The sequence below is a fragment of the Dermacentor albipictus genome, chromosome 1, assembly GCF_038994185.2.
Source record: "Dermacentor albipictus isolate Rhodes 1998 colony chromosome 1, USDA_Dalb.pri_finalv2, whole genome shotgun sequence".
In the NCBI taxonomy this organism is placed as follows: domain Eukaryota; kingdom Metazoa; phylum Arthropoda; class Arachnida; order Ixodida; family Ixodidae; genus Dermacentor; species Dermacentor albipictus.
This window is the reverse complement of record NC_091821.1, coordinates 344,417,425-344,431,996: the sequence shown is the minus strand read 5'-3', so window position 1 is coordinate 344,431,996 and position 14,572 is coordinate 344,417,425. Positions and strand designations below refer to the sequence as shown.

Below are 14,572 nucleotides of genomic sequence, written 5' to 3'. Positions count from 1 at the left end.
GCGAAGCCGGCTCCCTTGCAGCGGCGCGCACGATCGCGCTCTTCCCTCCAGCAGCGGGAGCGGGCGGGACGGGAGAAGGTCGAGGTGCGCGCGCGGACCCGTGTCCGTAACTCCTGGAGCAGCCGCCATTCAAGAAGACCTCCTACGAGGTCGCACCACAGTCATGCGGCGGCCTCCAAGTGCAACTGCTGCCCTAGCGGTGATGCTATGCACGCTCCTCGTGACCGGCCCTCTCAGGTCCAGGGCTCAGGACACGACCTCGTCGTCTACGTCGGCGGCCACCACGTCAACGCCGCCGTCGACGACACCGACGCCACAGTCGGCCACGGGTGAGCTGAACGCCAGTCATGGCGCACCGCCACTGTTGCGTTTTGGGTGAATCCATTATGCAACGCAATCTTAAGCGTTAAGAATTCTCCCTGGTAATTGGTGTATTTGTCCACACGCTAATCCGAAAGAAATGCTTTCTTTTTGGCACCATGGCAGAGACACTACGAAACAAATATAATTGAATGGTAAAGAAAACGACCACGTAGATTCATGCACGGAAATCCGCTAGTGAGGTCTTCGTCGTTAGGCTACGTAAGGCTGTTTCGAGTGGCGTTCTTGGTCCTTTTTTTTTCTTTTCTCTACGGGAGAGAATAATAATACAGAGAATATGACAGCACGCTTCTCGAGAAAACGAGAAAAAGGAACCTTACGTAACTGTGTATCTCTCCCTGGACTTTCCGTGCAGTCCGCTGTGTAAAAACGACAAAGAAGATATGCCGTTCCGCAAAAGGGAGGAAAAGAAAAGAGGATGTTTCCTGAAACGCGTATCTTCGTAATTACAAAGCATGCATTTCCGAAGAGGCACATTTACTACTTATGAGTAGTCGTCGACTCTTACGCCGCCGGGAATAGTAATTTTGTTATCATATATTTAGAGATAAATTGATAAAAATAGTCAATTTACCAAGAAATATAGGCATCTGGAAGCAAAATGGGAAATGACGATGGTAGTCGGATTCTTTATTATACCAAACTGTGCAAAAGAGAAAAAGGAAGAAAGGCATCGGGAGCCAACTTGAATGTGAAAACATTACTGCAGTATCGAGCGTAAGAGACACCGAAGCAATACGCAAAGGAATACAGATGCGCGGAAACATAAACAAAATTTTAGGCGCTGCTAGCTCCCTGCAGGTAAACACTAAGATGATCCAACCAGCTATAAAGTACCGAGTGCTGCAAATATTTTTATCAATGTAGCAATTGGAGAACGAGCATTAAAAGTAAAGACGTTTCCTTCATTTTTTTTCTTTTCTATACCGCGGTATAGCTTTTATTGTTTCTTTACTGACTCAACATGATGCAGGGCGTATAGGCCGTGATCACTATCAATCGCTAACTGGTAAAAGAAAGTGAGACGCAAGTCCAAAATGATCAGTGTCAGTTGACGGTTGTGATGACGTTGTGACAGTTGTGATGACGTGATAGTTGCGGCTGCTGGAACGACGTACAAGAAAAGTGTGAACCGTCCTTGTCATCATGCCGTCATTGTTATCGTTCTTGAATCGACCTTGGATCAACTACAACGCCGTTTTGGCTTTATTTGAAGCTTTCTTCGGTTTCTATCACCATTCTATTCCGTTTCCATTTTCTCCAGGCGACAAGCCAGCCGACATCAAGCAAAGCCTGATCGACTGGCTGCTGGACGGCGTCGACCCCCACCATGAGACGGAGTTCGAAGGTTACGACGGATGGTACAACAATCCGAGCGTCCCGGAGCTGGGATCAGCAGGTAACCGGCTGCAAATTGCCAAGACCGGGTGCTTCTCGAAAGTCGGATAACATAGAGGATCCTCGCAACCCTATTGTGCGGCCATTTCCTGCGTGTTAGTTATTCGCAATCTGTCACTTCTGAAGCTCCAGGACCGAAACTGGGCCCGTATTCACAAAGCAACGTATTGCGTTAGAACTGTTAAGTAAGATCAGACGCCAGCCAGAATCGATGTTAGACATGTTATTAGCGAATGCAGCTGGCAAATGGTAAAACAGCTCTTACGTACGCAAGAGCTTTGTGAATTCGGCCCCCAGCTGTTTCGTAGGTAAACATGACAGCAGCCGTTTGCGGCCGCTGCGTGAAGTTCAGTTTCGGGTGGCGCTTGTTTTAGTTCATGTCGAAGAATACAAAGTTTGCGATGTGAGGCAGCACGTTTATCAGCGGAGGGCTGCGAATTAATCTCGACCTCCCGAAGTTCTTTGGTTGCGCGTGCAGAACATCTCGGCACGCGAGCGTTATTGCACCCCGCGCGGTCGTTTTCACGATGAGCCTCGACTATACGAAAGGTCGATCAGCTCAGGGTAACCGCAAGCCCTACTAGCCGCCACGAACAACTGCATCCGAAATGCTTACGAACAGAGCTGAGCCTCATGCCGTCCCATCCGCGTGTAGAGGAAGGAGTCTGCGGTGCTCCGAAACCTTGGGTTCTAATTAAAATTTGGCGGGGGGGTCCCCAGTTTTTATTCACTTGGTTGCTTCCAAACAGGCGAACCTCAGTCGAATGTTTACCTTTAGTTATCACGTGTCTTACATCCAAATTGATTGCCGTAATTAATTATAATTATCATATCGTAGAGCGAGCAGCGCGGGTTCCTGACAACTTGCCCGAAGAAGACCGGCCAGTCGATATGATGCTCCGGTCTCTGATGAATACCCTTCGAATGCTCTTAAATAACCTGCATACTGCGTCAGCGCGAAGGGCAACGTAAGTGCTGGATGCTCTCAATTCAGCACTTGCAACTCTTGAGTAAGCATCATGGCTCACCCGCATCATTATATTCCCACTGAAGTCAGAACGGACGGGGTTTAGCTTAAAAATATACTGCCACGCATTGCAACGTACTGCTGACGCCCACCGGATCCTTGGTCTTCATTGGTGACTTCAACATGCATCGCCAGCTATGAACCACCAAGATTGACGGCTGCCTAACGTATCGACGGATCACTTGCTTTGACTTGACTGATTCCTAAGTACTTTGCTGCGTGCACAGACAGTGTTCCCTCTATCCCGCTTTTCTCTTTCTGTTCCCCTTTTCCCTTCCCCCCGGTGTAGGGTAACAAACCGGACGCTCGTCTCGTTTACCTCCCGGCCTTTCCTCTCTTTGCTATCTCTCTCTCATATCGTACGGTTTGTACCTATATACTTGCGACTATGACATTTTTCTTGTATTTTCATTTTTGTTGCCGTCGTCACCATTGTTTACTCCGGCAGACGGACATCTCATCCGGCTGTTCCCGGCGCAGTACTCGGACGGCTCGTACAGGCCGAATGGCCAGAATCGACCGAACCCGTTCACCATCAGCAATGCGACCATGCGGGGAAACTTCGGAGAAGGTCTTTCGAGGACGGGAAAGACGGCATTCCTCGTTTTCTTCGGTAAGGAAGCCCATGACAGACAGTCTGGCCTCTGGTCTGCGTCGGTATTTTTTTGGTAGTAGTGCCCGGAGGACAATGTTACTCGTTTTGAACGAAATTTACTCAAATGTTTTTCTTTTAAAATATTACTGATCATTTGTTCGTTGTGTTTGATATAGTCTCGATTTCTTTTTTCTCTATATATTTCTGCATACCTGTCTTCGGAATCGCATGCAATAATTAACTTACGAGTAGGTTTCCCACTATCTGCCTCAGAGAGAAAGTGATTGTTATTGGGCGCAAAATATGCGCCTTCAATCCGAATTTTCCTCAGCGAGGATCCTCTCGACGAAACCAAGGTTTTCCAATGTTGCGGTTCGGCATTCCGCTGGTGAGCAAATCATCCTCCCAAGGCAAATCTGGAGAGGCAAAGCATGCTTTCTTTTTATCCATGTACCCTAAAGACTCAGATGGGCATTACATAGGGGTGCTACAATAAATAAGTGATAGATACAGTACATGTATTCAAACAGATAATGAACGCTAAAATAAAAGCAAGAACACAAGCGGAAAAACAGGAGAAAAAGAACGTAAAAGCACTACAACGACACATCCTAAACGTTGAAGGCACCTATAACCATTAAAAATGGCTTTTACACAAAATCAAGGTTACTTGGTTACTTGATACAAGGAAAATGCTTGTTAAAATAGGTACACATACCAGCAGATAGTGCATGTAACAATGAAAGAAGAACACAACCAGAAATGTTTCTATACAGTACAAGAAACTAAGTGAAAAACTAAAACAAAGCCATTTGCACGAGGACCACTAAAATATCGTGATGGAAAAAAAAATAAGAAAACGAGCACAAGAACACAGCTAACGTGTAGAACGAATGATACGTGCAGATGTTAAAATAGCGCTTTAGTTTTGCTAGAAAATCATCATGAGCTGGAGCGAATACGATTTCATTTGGTAACATATTCCAATGATACATCGCGAGAAAGAGTGGTGAGTGACTCATGAAGTTAGTGCGCGCAAGAACGGGCTGCTCTTTCATAGAGGCATGATCAAGGCGCATGGGCGGGCCTGATGTGGCATGCGCTGAATGACGAGCTGCAGTGATAAAACTCGTGAAAATGGGAAAGAAGTCCTATCATGGCACTCTTCGGTTTTCTAGCGAGGGGAGATTTAAATATATTTGAATGTTCGTGATAGTAGCAAACAACGAAGCAGGCTGCATTGTTTTGGACTGACTCGAGCTTATGAGTTACGACTGATGCGGGTTCCAAATAAAAGACGCTTACTCCATTTTTGAAGGAACCGGTGCCGTATAAGCTAATAATTTAGTTGACTTGTTTGCCGAGTAAAGGTTACGCCTAATGTAGCCAAGGGTTTTACACGTGCTGCTAGTAATCGCTTCAGTGTGTTGATTTCATGAGACGTTTGAAAATAAATGTCGACGTGTTTTCCTTTTATATGCCACGAGGTGGCTGAGAAATCTGACGGCGATGTTTGTGCTTGAGAAGGCCTACAACTTCGGCATTTATATCGGTCGATAAGCTTCTCGATAACTCGGTACTTCATATTTATTTAAATTAAAATGGTAGATGAGACAAACCATTGTAGTTTGTAATGCTCTTTGGTTGTATGTAAGAGATCAAATGGTTCATTTATTCAACGGAAATTTTATTACCATGCATTACCATTGCAGTGAAGCCACCTTCTAGTTACCACTCCTTTCTTTTAGCTCAATAAACAAAGTAGTGCACTGCAACACTATATAAGCCAAAAAGAAAAACAAGTAAAAACTCCTCGCTTCTACAGTGTGTCCCAGCGAACGCTAGCCAAAGCATTAAAAGAAAAACTGATACAATATAGGATTATGAGACCTACCGTGTTAGGTCATCAATCCTCTTCGGCAACGAGGATAATTTTTGCGTACTAATTACCAGGCCCTTTGGCGAACATTAGTTAAACGAGCTTATACTTTACAAATTAAGGGTGTTACTTCCGTAGGGAAAGTCGTTGTAGCGTCCAATGGCATATCCCATACAGTCGTTATTGGCTCACCATTTTCTGCATAATTACTTTCCTCCGTACCTTACTCGTACCGCGAGAAATACTAAAGGTATCGCGTCATTAACGCGGCGGCCCATCTCAACTCCTGTGGCCCCCAATGGTGATGTGAAGGAACCTATTCCGCTCATTGTCTGACTCGGCAACTGCCAGGAAATGGCAAGCTGCCGGTGTTGATGCTGACTTCCGCTGATAGCGGGCTGTATGTTCCGCGTCGCAATCGCAGACTTCGCAACGATCAAGCGGTTGCCGAGTCAGCCAGATTTTTGGAGTTAGTTCCTGAATGACATGATTTAGGCTCAATGACAACTTCCCCGATTCAAGACACATCATTCATTTTAAAATTATAAAGTCAATTCACTAATATTCTCTACTTGGCCAGGTCATTAGTTCACTAAAGTTATCCTGGTGGAGTATGAGAAGTGATGACCGAAGATCGCTGGTCTCACAACAGTGCATTGCATCAGCCTCTTTTTAACAGCCTGGCTATAGCGTTAGAAAGGACACCCTGTCATCGGCGTCGGCGTAACCGAGATAACGAGCACTGCGAAGGATGAAAGAGCGAACGCGGAGCGAATCGAGGGATGAAAGACGGTGATAGGGAAGAGAGCGCGAAGAGGAAAAAGGGGAAGGAGGGTGCAGCCCTCTAGAGAACTTAAGGCGTTCTGGCTGTACCTTCTCCCCTTGAGCTACGTAACGCAAAAGAGGCCCACATAAAAGTTCCGTGCAGCGTGCTACGAAGCCACGAGCGGCACACCTGTGTTGAAAATAGAGAGCTTCAGTTTAGGGGACGCAAGCGGCTTGCGTCCCCTAAACTAAACTCTCTAATGAGACGCGGAAGACCGAGCGGGCGACGACGGCGATAACAATTCGATTAATTCCGGGAACCCTGCCGCTCCTTGGATAGCTTCGGGGTTAGAAAAGTCCTGGCATGCTGCGACATGTTTTTCTGGACGTGAACCGTGCATCTAGTCTCTGCGCTAGTCCTGCGATTGCGGTTGCGTGTCCGGCAAGCCTTCATTGCCGCGGAATGCGGATTACGTTCGTGCCAGGATATACCTAATAAGTGCTGCGTGCCCATTTGCTGGAGCAATTACAAATCGCGGCCGAAAAATCATGCGTTCATGTTTCCGCAAGATCAATGACAGAATAATGGGTGCCAATATTCGACGACCAGGCATGCAGCGAACGCGTCCACTGACGCCATATATGGAAACAAAGCGCTGGCGTGGGCTTCAGACTCACTACGCATGTGCTACTTTGCCTGTGCCGCCACCGCTAGAGAACACGCTCCGCGCGATCTACGCGTTCACGTGTTCACGCTTTCCTTTTTGGAGAATTAGCGACGCAACTGGTGGAAATGCTTCGCGTGGCGCTGCTACTAAACGAGCTGAGAGGACCCTGTCGTTCAGAATAAGATTCTTTGCTACAATGTATCGCGAATTCAAAGCACCTAAACAGCTGCGCTCAAACTTCGCATTAGGAAGTATAGTAATCGTCGGTGATCTTTATTTCTTTTTTCTGAGCTAGCACACGCGGGGCTAGACACAGCCTAATACAAGACACAGCCTGACCCTTCCGTTAGACTTGCAGCGCTGAGCCAGCGCGTATGACGCTCTCCTTGTAACGCAGGCCAGCAAGTCGTGGAGGAAATCCTGGACGCGCAGAGGTCCGGCTGCCCACCGGAGTACTTCAACATCCCCATACCTGAGAATCACGAGTACCGCAACATCGGCGCTGCTGCGATGCCTTTCCTGAGAACTCGCTACGATGTGAGAACGGGAAACTCGCCCAACAACCCGAGACGACAGGTGTGGCCCCATTGTATTGACCGGAACTGTTGCCGTATACGCTGTAAACTTATAGTTACATGCTTACACGGACGTGAGGTTTTCAGTGAGGGAAGGTTTAGCAACAAATTTGAGAGGCGCATGACATAAGACATTCACAGAAAATTTTGCATATAGTGGCGACACACAATGTGCTTATAACTTCTTGCTTTGAAGAACATACTCTACCAAGAGGGTGACAATAGCTGCAGAAGACCAGGAGGCTTTTCCAGGCTCTCAACAGCACCGCAAATCCCGAGTAACTGAAATTCTCCACGAGCATTAAGCCATGTCACTCTCCTGCCATCTCATTGCGTTCTCTGCCCGCATTGCTGCGTCACAGATCGTGCATCTTTTGGGCGAACTGCTGAACCGATTTGCTTTTCGATCCGATATGGTCGCGACGCAGATCAACGAGATCACTCCGTGGATCGACGGTGGCCTGACGTACGGCACCTCGAAGACGTGGGCCGACACGCTTCGATTGTTTCGCTGCGGAAAGCTGGCCTCATCGCACAACGGACAGTTCCCCGTCGAGAACAGCATCCGGCTGCCCATGGCCAACCCGCCGCCCCCGCGGTTCCACCGGCTGCGGCCCGTGTCCCGCTTCTTCCGTAAGCCCAATGATATGCCAGCGTTGCGGAATGCTATGCTATTTAAGACGCTCACACGCTGCTCGCTTCCGGCTATACCTCTCGCAGAAAAAAAAAAAACAGTAACACTGAACAGAGTAACGCATATAAAGAGCACTGACTCAAAACAGATGCTATGGTCTTTCGTTAGTGTAATGTTGCGTTGTAACATTCTCCACAAGTCATGCGCATGCCCACTCCGGCGGTCGGCCAGCGATCGCACCAGTAAGGCGATACAAGTGGTATGATAAACAGTTGAAGGAAAAGCAAGGCAAGTGAGCAATTAAAAAAGAAATTCGTCCCTCTGTTTCATCACATTTAGCACGGTAAGCCTTAAGTAAATTAAACGTAGTACTTTTGCTGTTACTTCATATAAAGGTAAAGCGTACCCATGATGGCTTTTATATTTCGACTGTTATGCGTCAGGACTAAAAGTAACGCTGTCTAAATTAAAATTTACGGTAGGGGCATGGTCCAATCCTAGCTCCATGGCAATATTTTCATCAAACGAGCTTTCTTTCTGAAACTTCGAAAGTATACGTTTTGGTCAGATGACAAATTACGGGCGGGCGTGTACGATCTAGATGATTGTCAAGTGAAATGATGTCCTCTTTTGGTGAGGTGTTTAGATTTATCTTTTTTTTTCAAGCCTTCAATGCTTTGTATGGCGTTAATTTTTTATGTATGTATTGCTCGTTTTCCAGTGATTGTATAAAACCTTCTTGTATTGGCAATACGTTATACACTTTATGTACACATACCATTTTTGCACACAATAATAGCTTCCGCAAAAAAAAAAAGGCAGAGTGAGAGGTAAAATGTTCGACTGACCCCCTGATGGGCCGAAGTTCGAATGCCGACTGGAAAATATTTTTTTCCTTTATTTGTAATTTTCCGTCAAGAAATTTTAGGATACAGCGACGGGCACTGGTGCACATTAACACGACTTCGAGGAGTGAGCCCATAGCGGCTATCACTGTAAAAAAAGATATTGCAAGAATTACTTTGCGGGGGCGCTTCATGACTTTGATGAATGAGTAGCCAAGAAAAAGCAGGACAGAAAAAAAGACCCCAAGACAGTCCCGACGTATTTTCCAACGGCCTCCCCTCGCGTGCATGCAGGATTGGGCAATCCGAGAGGTAATGAGAACACATTCCTGCTGACCATGGGCACACTGTGGTTTCGATTCCACAACGCCGTAGCCGAGAGGATGTGCCAGAGGTTCGGCACAGCGAACGCGGGGTCAAACAACTCCTCGTCTTTGAAGCTGTGGAACGAGGAGCGCATCTTCAACGAAGCTAGGAAATTGGTCATCGCCGTACACCAGGTGATGTACTGGACAAGGTTTACTCTACTAAGGCAGAGTGGAAGTGGGGTGGGTTTAGGGGGGTGTTTGGCGGTTTCAGAGAAGTTAGGTGCCTAACGGTTAGGTGCCCAATTTTCTCTGTGGCAAGATGACCAGGACAAAATTGTAACAACTAAGCTCAGCAATTAGAAAAAGAAAGAGTTTTGTTAAGGTTGTCACTAGCGGGTGAGTCGAAATAAAGGAAAGGTACTGTACAACGACACTAATAGCACCGCTTTGCACCTGACTACACATCGAAAGTAGCTATTTTATGTGTTGCGTTTGTATTGTACTCGCAGTGTCGAGTGAAAACTCAATTATGGCACGTATAAAATACCCGAGAATAAAGCTAATTAAACATACTTTTTATTGTGTGTGCAGCAAATAATTATGAATGACTGGCTTCCCGAATGGCTCGGGTCAGGATTGCCTGCATACGAAGGTAAGTCGAGGGACCCCCAATTGCGTTGCTGGGGATGCCTCATGTTTGCCACCGTTCTATTCAGGGTGGGACTCCAGCATCGATCCAGGGATTGCTACGGAATTCCAGTCTGCTGCTATGAGATTTGGGCATACGTTGGTGACATCGGGCGGCTACAGGAGGTCAGACCCTTGACCACCTCACCTTCCTGCCACCCAAAGGTTCGATGACGTCACTTATACCGGTACGTTTCCATTGATTCTTCCAGGGGCCCTGCTTCGGACTGTACGGTGCGCAACGTCACCTTCGATATGGACGGACAAAGGCACAGCGTAAGCGGTGTGCGCACGTGCAACTCCTTCTGGAACCCTCAGGTAAGAAGCGCTTGCCTATCTCTCAGATTCTCTCGTTGGATTCCCTCGATCTTTATCATCTGCCTGTTCGACAGCGGGGCTGTCCTTAAGCTTCCTCGTCCTCTTTCTCGGGAGCCTCCTGCGACGCTTCACTTGTCTGTTCGGGCTTAAAGAGCATCAAGTCTTCGCTCCCGTGCGCCATTACCAGCGACGTCGTCCCGAAGAACACGTCGGGACTCTTTGCCTTGTCCTCTTTTGTCAGTGGTTGCGAGGTTGCCGCGTCGGACGGAGCTGGATGCGCTTCCAGGGGCGCCACGGACGTTCCGTGTTCCGACTTATCACTCGGCCTGATCATGCGCGAAGGCGTCGCGATGTCATGGGTTGGAGCCATGTCACTGTCGACGACAAGCGGCATCATCACCATGACATCGTCGTTGTGGTCGATGAGGATATCGGTGACGCTGCTGACCAGCAAAGGTTGGTGGGCTACTGCCATGGCTGTAGCATTGGTGTACTTCATGGTGACCCGTGGATTCTTCATGTCTTTCTCGACGTAGACAAGGTCGCTAGCTGCAGCGTCAGCACGACCATCGTCGCGGAGCACACCACCGTTCGGGCGCCGCAAGTCATGGCGGCACCGACGCGTGGACCCCGCGGCTAGGCCACGCCGTGCCGGTCTATTCGAGCTGCGGCTGTTGTTGTTGATTATGATGACGAAGCACGTTTATGTCGCGTACCCAGTAAGAGGAATAGGCTTCTTGCTGCTATCACTTAGCCATCTGGATCATACACGCAATGGGGGTGCGATGAACTGTGTGTGTGCGCGTGTGCATGTGTGCGTGTGCGCGCGTGTTGAGAGCAACCCGCACTGGCACGGGCTACTTGATGGGCCTAATCTAGAAGAGCTGTTTACCCTTCCAGATCGCAGTCCGCGAGTCGCGTCTCCCATGGCAGCGAAAAGCTTGAGGTTAGCATGAGTGGTGAATCCACTGTGTGAGGGCACAACTACGCTCCTACGTGACATGGCTAAGGGAATATGGTTGCTCTTGTTTCACGTCCGTGTGTCACAGAGTGACTTGCGTTTGGCGATCACGGCGCCATCTGTGCTTGTTTTTCTCCGGCTCAATTTCCATTCTTTCTTTTCCTTTTCTGATCATGTTATTATCCTCGCCGCCCCCTTTTTTTCGCTCCTTTTCGTTTTCTCGCATCACCATTAACCTTTCTCTCCGTAGTACTGATTGCGTTTTCTCCGGGTTGTTTTCCGAAATCCAGTTCAGACTTCTACTTATTTTCTGCAGCCGGCACATCGCCGGAAGGCTAGTATGCCCCGGCTTTTGCGCCCACGGGAAAACCAGATGAAACTGTAGCTGCTCTTGGAGCCATTGAGTTCCAGGCGGCAGGCAACTTAAGCACGTACTGAATCAGTCTTGTCGGGTTTCTCATATCTTTGAATCCTTCGCAAACCCCATTCGTCACTTTTGTTGGACTAGGACTTCATGCTGTTGCGTCACTGCTGATAAAACACGCTATACTGTCCGGCTTCTTTGTACGCATCCCCAGAGGCATTGTCGGGAAAGACAATATACCTGCAGTTCGTGGAGTTCATAAGCAGTGCAAACTACAATTCATGCGATAACAGTGAATTGCCCCGTACCCCTCTTCTCCAATCACGTCGCCTAATGGTCATTGGAAAGACTTTCCCACAATAAAGGCTGTTGCTGTTGTTGTTGAGCCTTTCTCGAATAACGACAACTCGCGTTTGAAAACATTCTCTTGAGAACGTCTTGTCCTTCCGGTTCTGCTCATTTCGCTGCCGCACTCCGATTTTATTCCTCAGCGTAATACCCCATTCAGGCGAGAATTATGGTGGCCTGCCTATGACAGAGTCACTGAGTATCGGTGTTGGGACAAGTAGTCTTCGTTTGTGAGCATAGTTTTCACTAAATGAGGTTCTCATCCCAGGAAGCTCTGCTGGACGGCGGTATTGAGCCGATGATCATGGGCCTGAGCTCTCAGGCTGCAGAACGGGAAGACAACGTCATCGTCGAGGACTTGCGGGGTGAGTTGACTGCCTCGCCGAACGTACGAGATGTGTTTTGTTAAGCAGGTTATTCATGAGCAGTCAAAATCTGCTGGATCGTACTCTCTCCTTAGTTCCAAACGCACTCATTGATAATAATGCCTGAGACAGTACTGGCAATAAGCAGGCCAATCAAAGCAGTGATAATTGTAAGCAAAGTATTGACAACAAACGTCTGGGCGTAATCACAATAACCTTGCTGCTTTAGGTCGAAATTCCGCAGTTTGGCTAATAAGGGAAGCCATAATGGAGGTCTCCGGATTACTCTGAGTGCCGAGCCTAACACCACGACATGCGAACTATGTTGCCACTAAAAAAAAAAAAAGCTGGGAACACCATGAAACGAGTGCTGGATGGTACAAACACTGGTGTCCCTTCACACTTAACAAGCGAAAAGTGCAGGAATCTGACGAAGACCAAGTTCGACAAAGAGAAGACACACACACAGCGAACTATCTTTGTGCCTCACTTCATCTCCTTCAGGTTCCGGCGTTGTTACACTGTAACAATGAACACCCAACAAGCTTAACTCTAAATGCTGCTTAACATATGAAAAGAAAGTCAACCGATTACAGCTTCGTATTAAGTTATCAACGGTCTCAATAATTTGGCTGAAACATGACGCTTTGGAGAGTTTTCGGTCTGCCGCCTTCTTTCGTCAAAGCTGCCTCAGCCCAACTTTTGGACATTGACCGCAGGGAGAGTGTTCGGCCCGCTGGAGTTCTCGCGGCGCGACCTGATGGCGGTGAACATCCAACGAGGGAGGGACCACGCCATACCGGACTACAAGACAGCACGCCGCCTGCTGGGCCTGAAGCCCAATTTCGACACATTCAGCGAGATGGGCCGGTTGATATCGCCTCTGCTGTATGGGGAGAACCCAAAGGCACGTATGCACGCTCTGCCGTGGCCAATTTCTGAGCTCGTGAGTGTGAGATCACTCATCGTAAGTCGTAAAATCATTCAGCCCAAAAATTAGTTTTCCCTCAAGACAAGTTTGCCTCAATCCCTGCGTGTGTCTCTTCCCTTCCCTGCCCTTTTTATCGGGTAGAGGAAGTCTCTTCTAAGAGAATACAGACTGGAGGGATCCAGCACATGTAGACTCTGTGCACTGTCCAAAGAAAGTGTGCCTGCTTTTGCAGCCTCTACAGGGGGCATTTCCTTAGGCTCACTACAATGCCGTTCGTTTCCGAACAGCCTTCAAGTGGTCATTTAGCGCCACGCTATCTTTCCTGTTTTGGTACAAGCAGGTTGTTGTTGGTGGTCTGAACGTCTCCATTCAAACGAGTCCTCAGGGCCTACTTTTGGCTTCGAGTGCAAGAACACAGTGTCTAAGCCCGACTTCATTATATTGAATAGGAGCGAGTCGGCACAAGTTCTTCTGCAACAATACAACATATAATTCTAGCAGCCAATGAAGCCAAGGCATGGGCAAAATTTATTGCTTTTATTGAGCTTGGAGAATGAAACAATGTTACGAGATGTTACTTGTTATCATGCCACAACATAAACGAGAGTTAAGTTTGAAGAACTGAATTGAATTCTGAGGTTTTACATGCGAAAACAACGATCTGATTATGAGGCACGCCGTAGTGGTGGGACTGCAGATTAATTTTGACCACCTGAGAATCTAACGCGCCCCCAATGCGCAGGACACGGGCGTTTCTGCATTACGCCCCCATCGGAATGCGGCCGCCGCGGCCGGGATTTGATCCCGCGACCTCGTGCTTAGCAGCGCAAGTCCATAGCCACTAAGCCACCGCGGCAGGGTACATGTTGCTCACACGGTGTAGTATGTATATAGCTGCTCAGCAGTTCGCTTTAAAAATATCTGTGCGTTCTTTGGCTTCATTATCTGGCGGTTTCAAAAAGTCGTCACTCAAAATTGAGCGCTTCTGTCCCCCTGATTGGTCTCGCTCAATTTTTCGTGTAGCTATTTAAATATCAACCTTCGTGTTTGAGAACTTACGCATACGGTACACACTGCCAAGTAAATGGTGTGCACCGACAGACGCAATTCGTGTTCGATAATTGTCTCTGTAGAACCGAAAGGAAAAGGGATTCTTCAGAAGAGTTGAAGGTATAGGGTCTTTTTTCTGGACGTGGTCGAATACCTTCAATTAAAAGATAAAAAAAAACGAAGAAGAAGAAACGGGCGTCACAGCGAGTACACAGCTAGTGCGGTCATTCGTGTCTTTCCTTCTAGTCGGTCCTGTCATGTTTTCGCTCCTTATGGTCATTAAAAACTCTGCGCTTTCTTCTTCACTTCTACTCTCTGTTTATATTCTATCTAACCTATCCCATTTCTATGTTACGATCGTTGTATTTTATCTGTTTATTTCGCTTTTAAGCTCAACCTTTGAACGAAAAAACCAGTCAAAAACACAAAGGACAAGAGGAGAGGTTCGCACCACAACGACTGGACTATCAACT

The 14,572-nt window shown here is 47.6% G+C and overlaps 1 protein-coding gene across 1 annotated transcript in view; it reads left to right on the top strand.

The window, feature by feature from the left end:
- Nucleotides 1-163: 163 nt before the first annotated feature.
- Nucleotides 164-14,572, top strand: part of LOC135911554 (dual oxidase 2-like) — a 38,719-nt gene continuing 24,310 nt past the window's right edge. The window contains exons 1-11 of the mRNA XM_065443908.1: nt 164-329; nt 1,646-1,780; nt 3,255-3,419; nt 7,111-7,289; nt 7,717-7,921; nt 9,062-9,267; nt 9,667-9,727; nt 9,792-9,888; nt 9,975-10,080; nt 12,022-12,118; nt 12,838-13,025. Coding sequence (XP_065299980.1) covers nt 164-329; nt 1,646-1,780; nt 3,255-3,419; nt 7,111-7,289; nt 7,717-7,921; nt 9,062-9,267; nt 9,667-9,727; nt 9,792-9,888; nt 9,975-10,080; nt 12,022-12,118; nt 12,838-13,025 — 1,605 coding nt within the window. The remainder of the gene's footprint in view (nt 330-1,645; nt 1,781-3,254; nt 3,420-7,110; nt 7,290-7,716; nt 7,922-9,061; nt 9,268-9,666; nt 9,728-9,791; nt 9,889-9,974; nt 10,081-12,021; nt 12,119-12,837; nt 13,026-14,572) is intronic.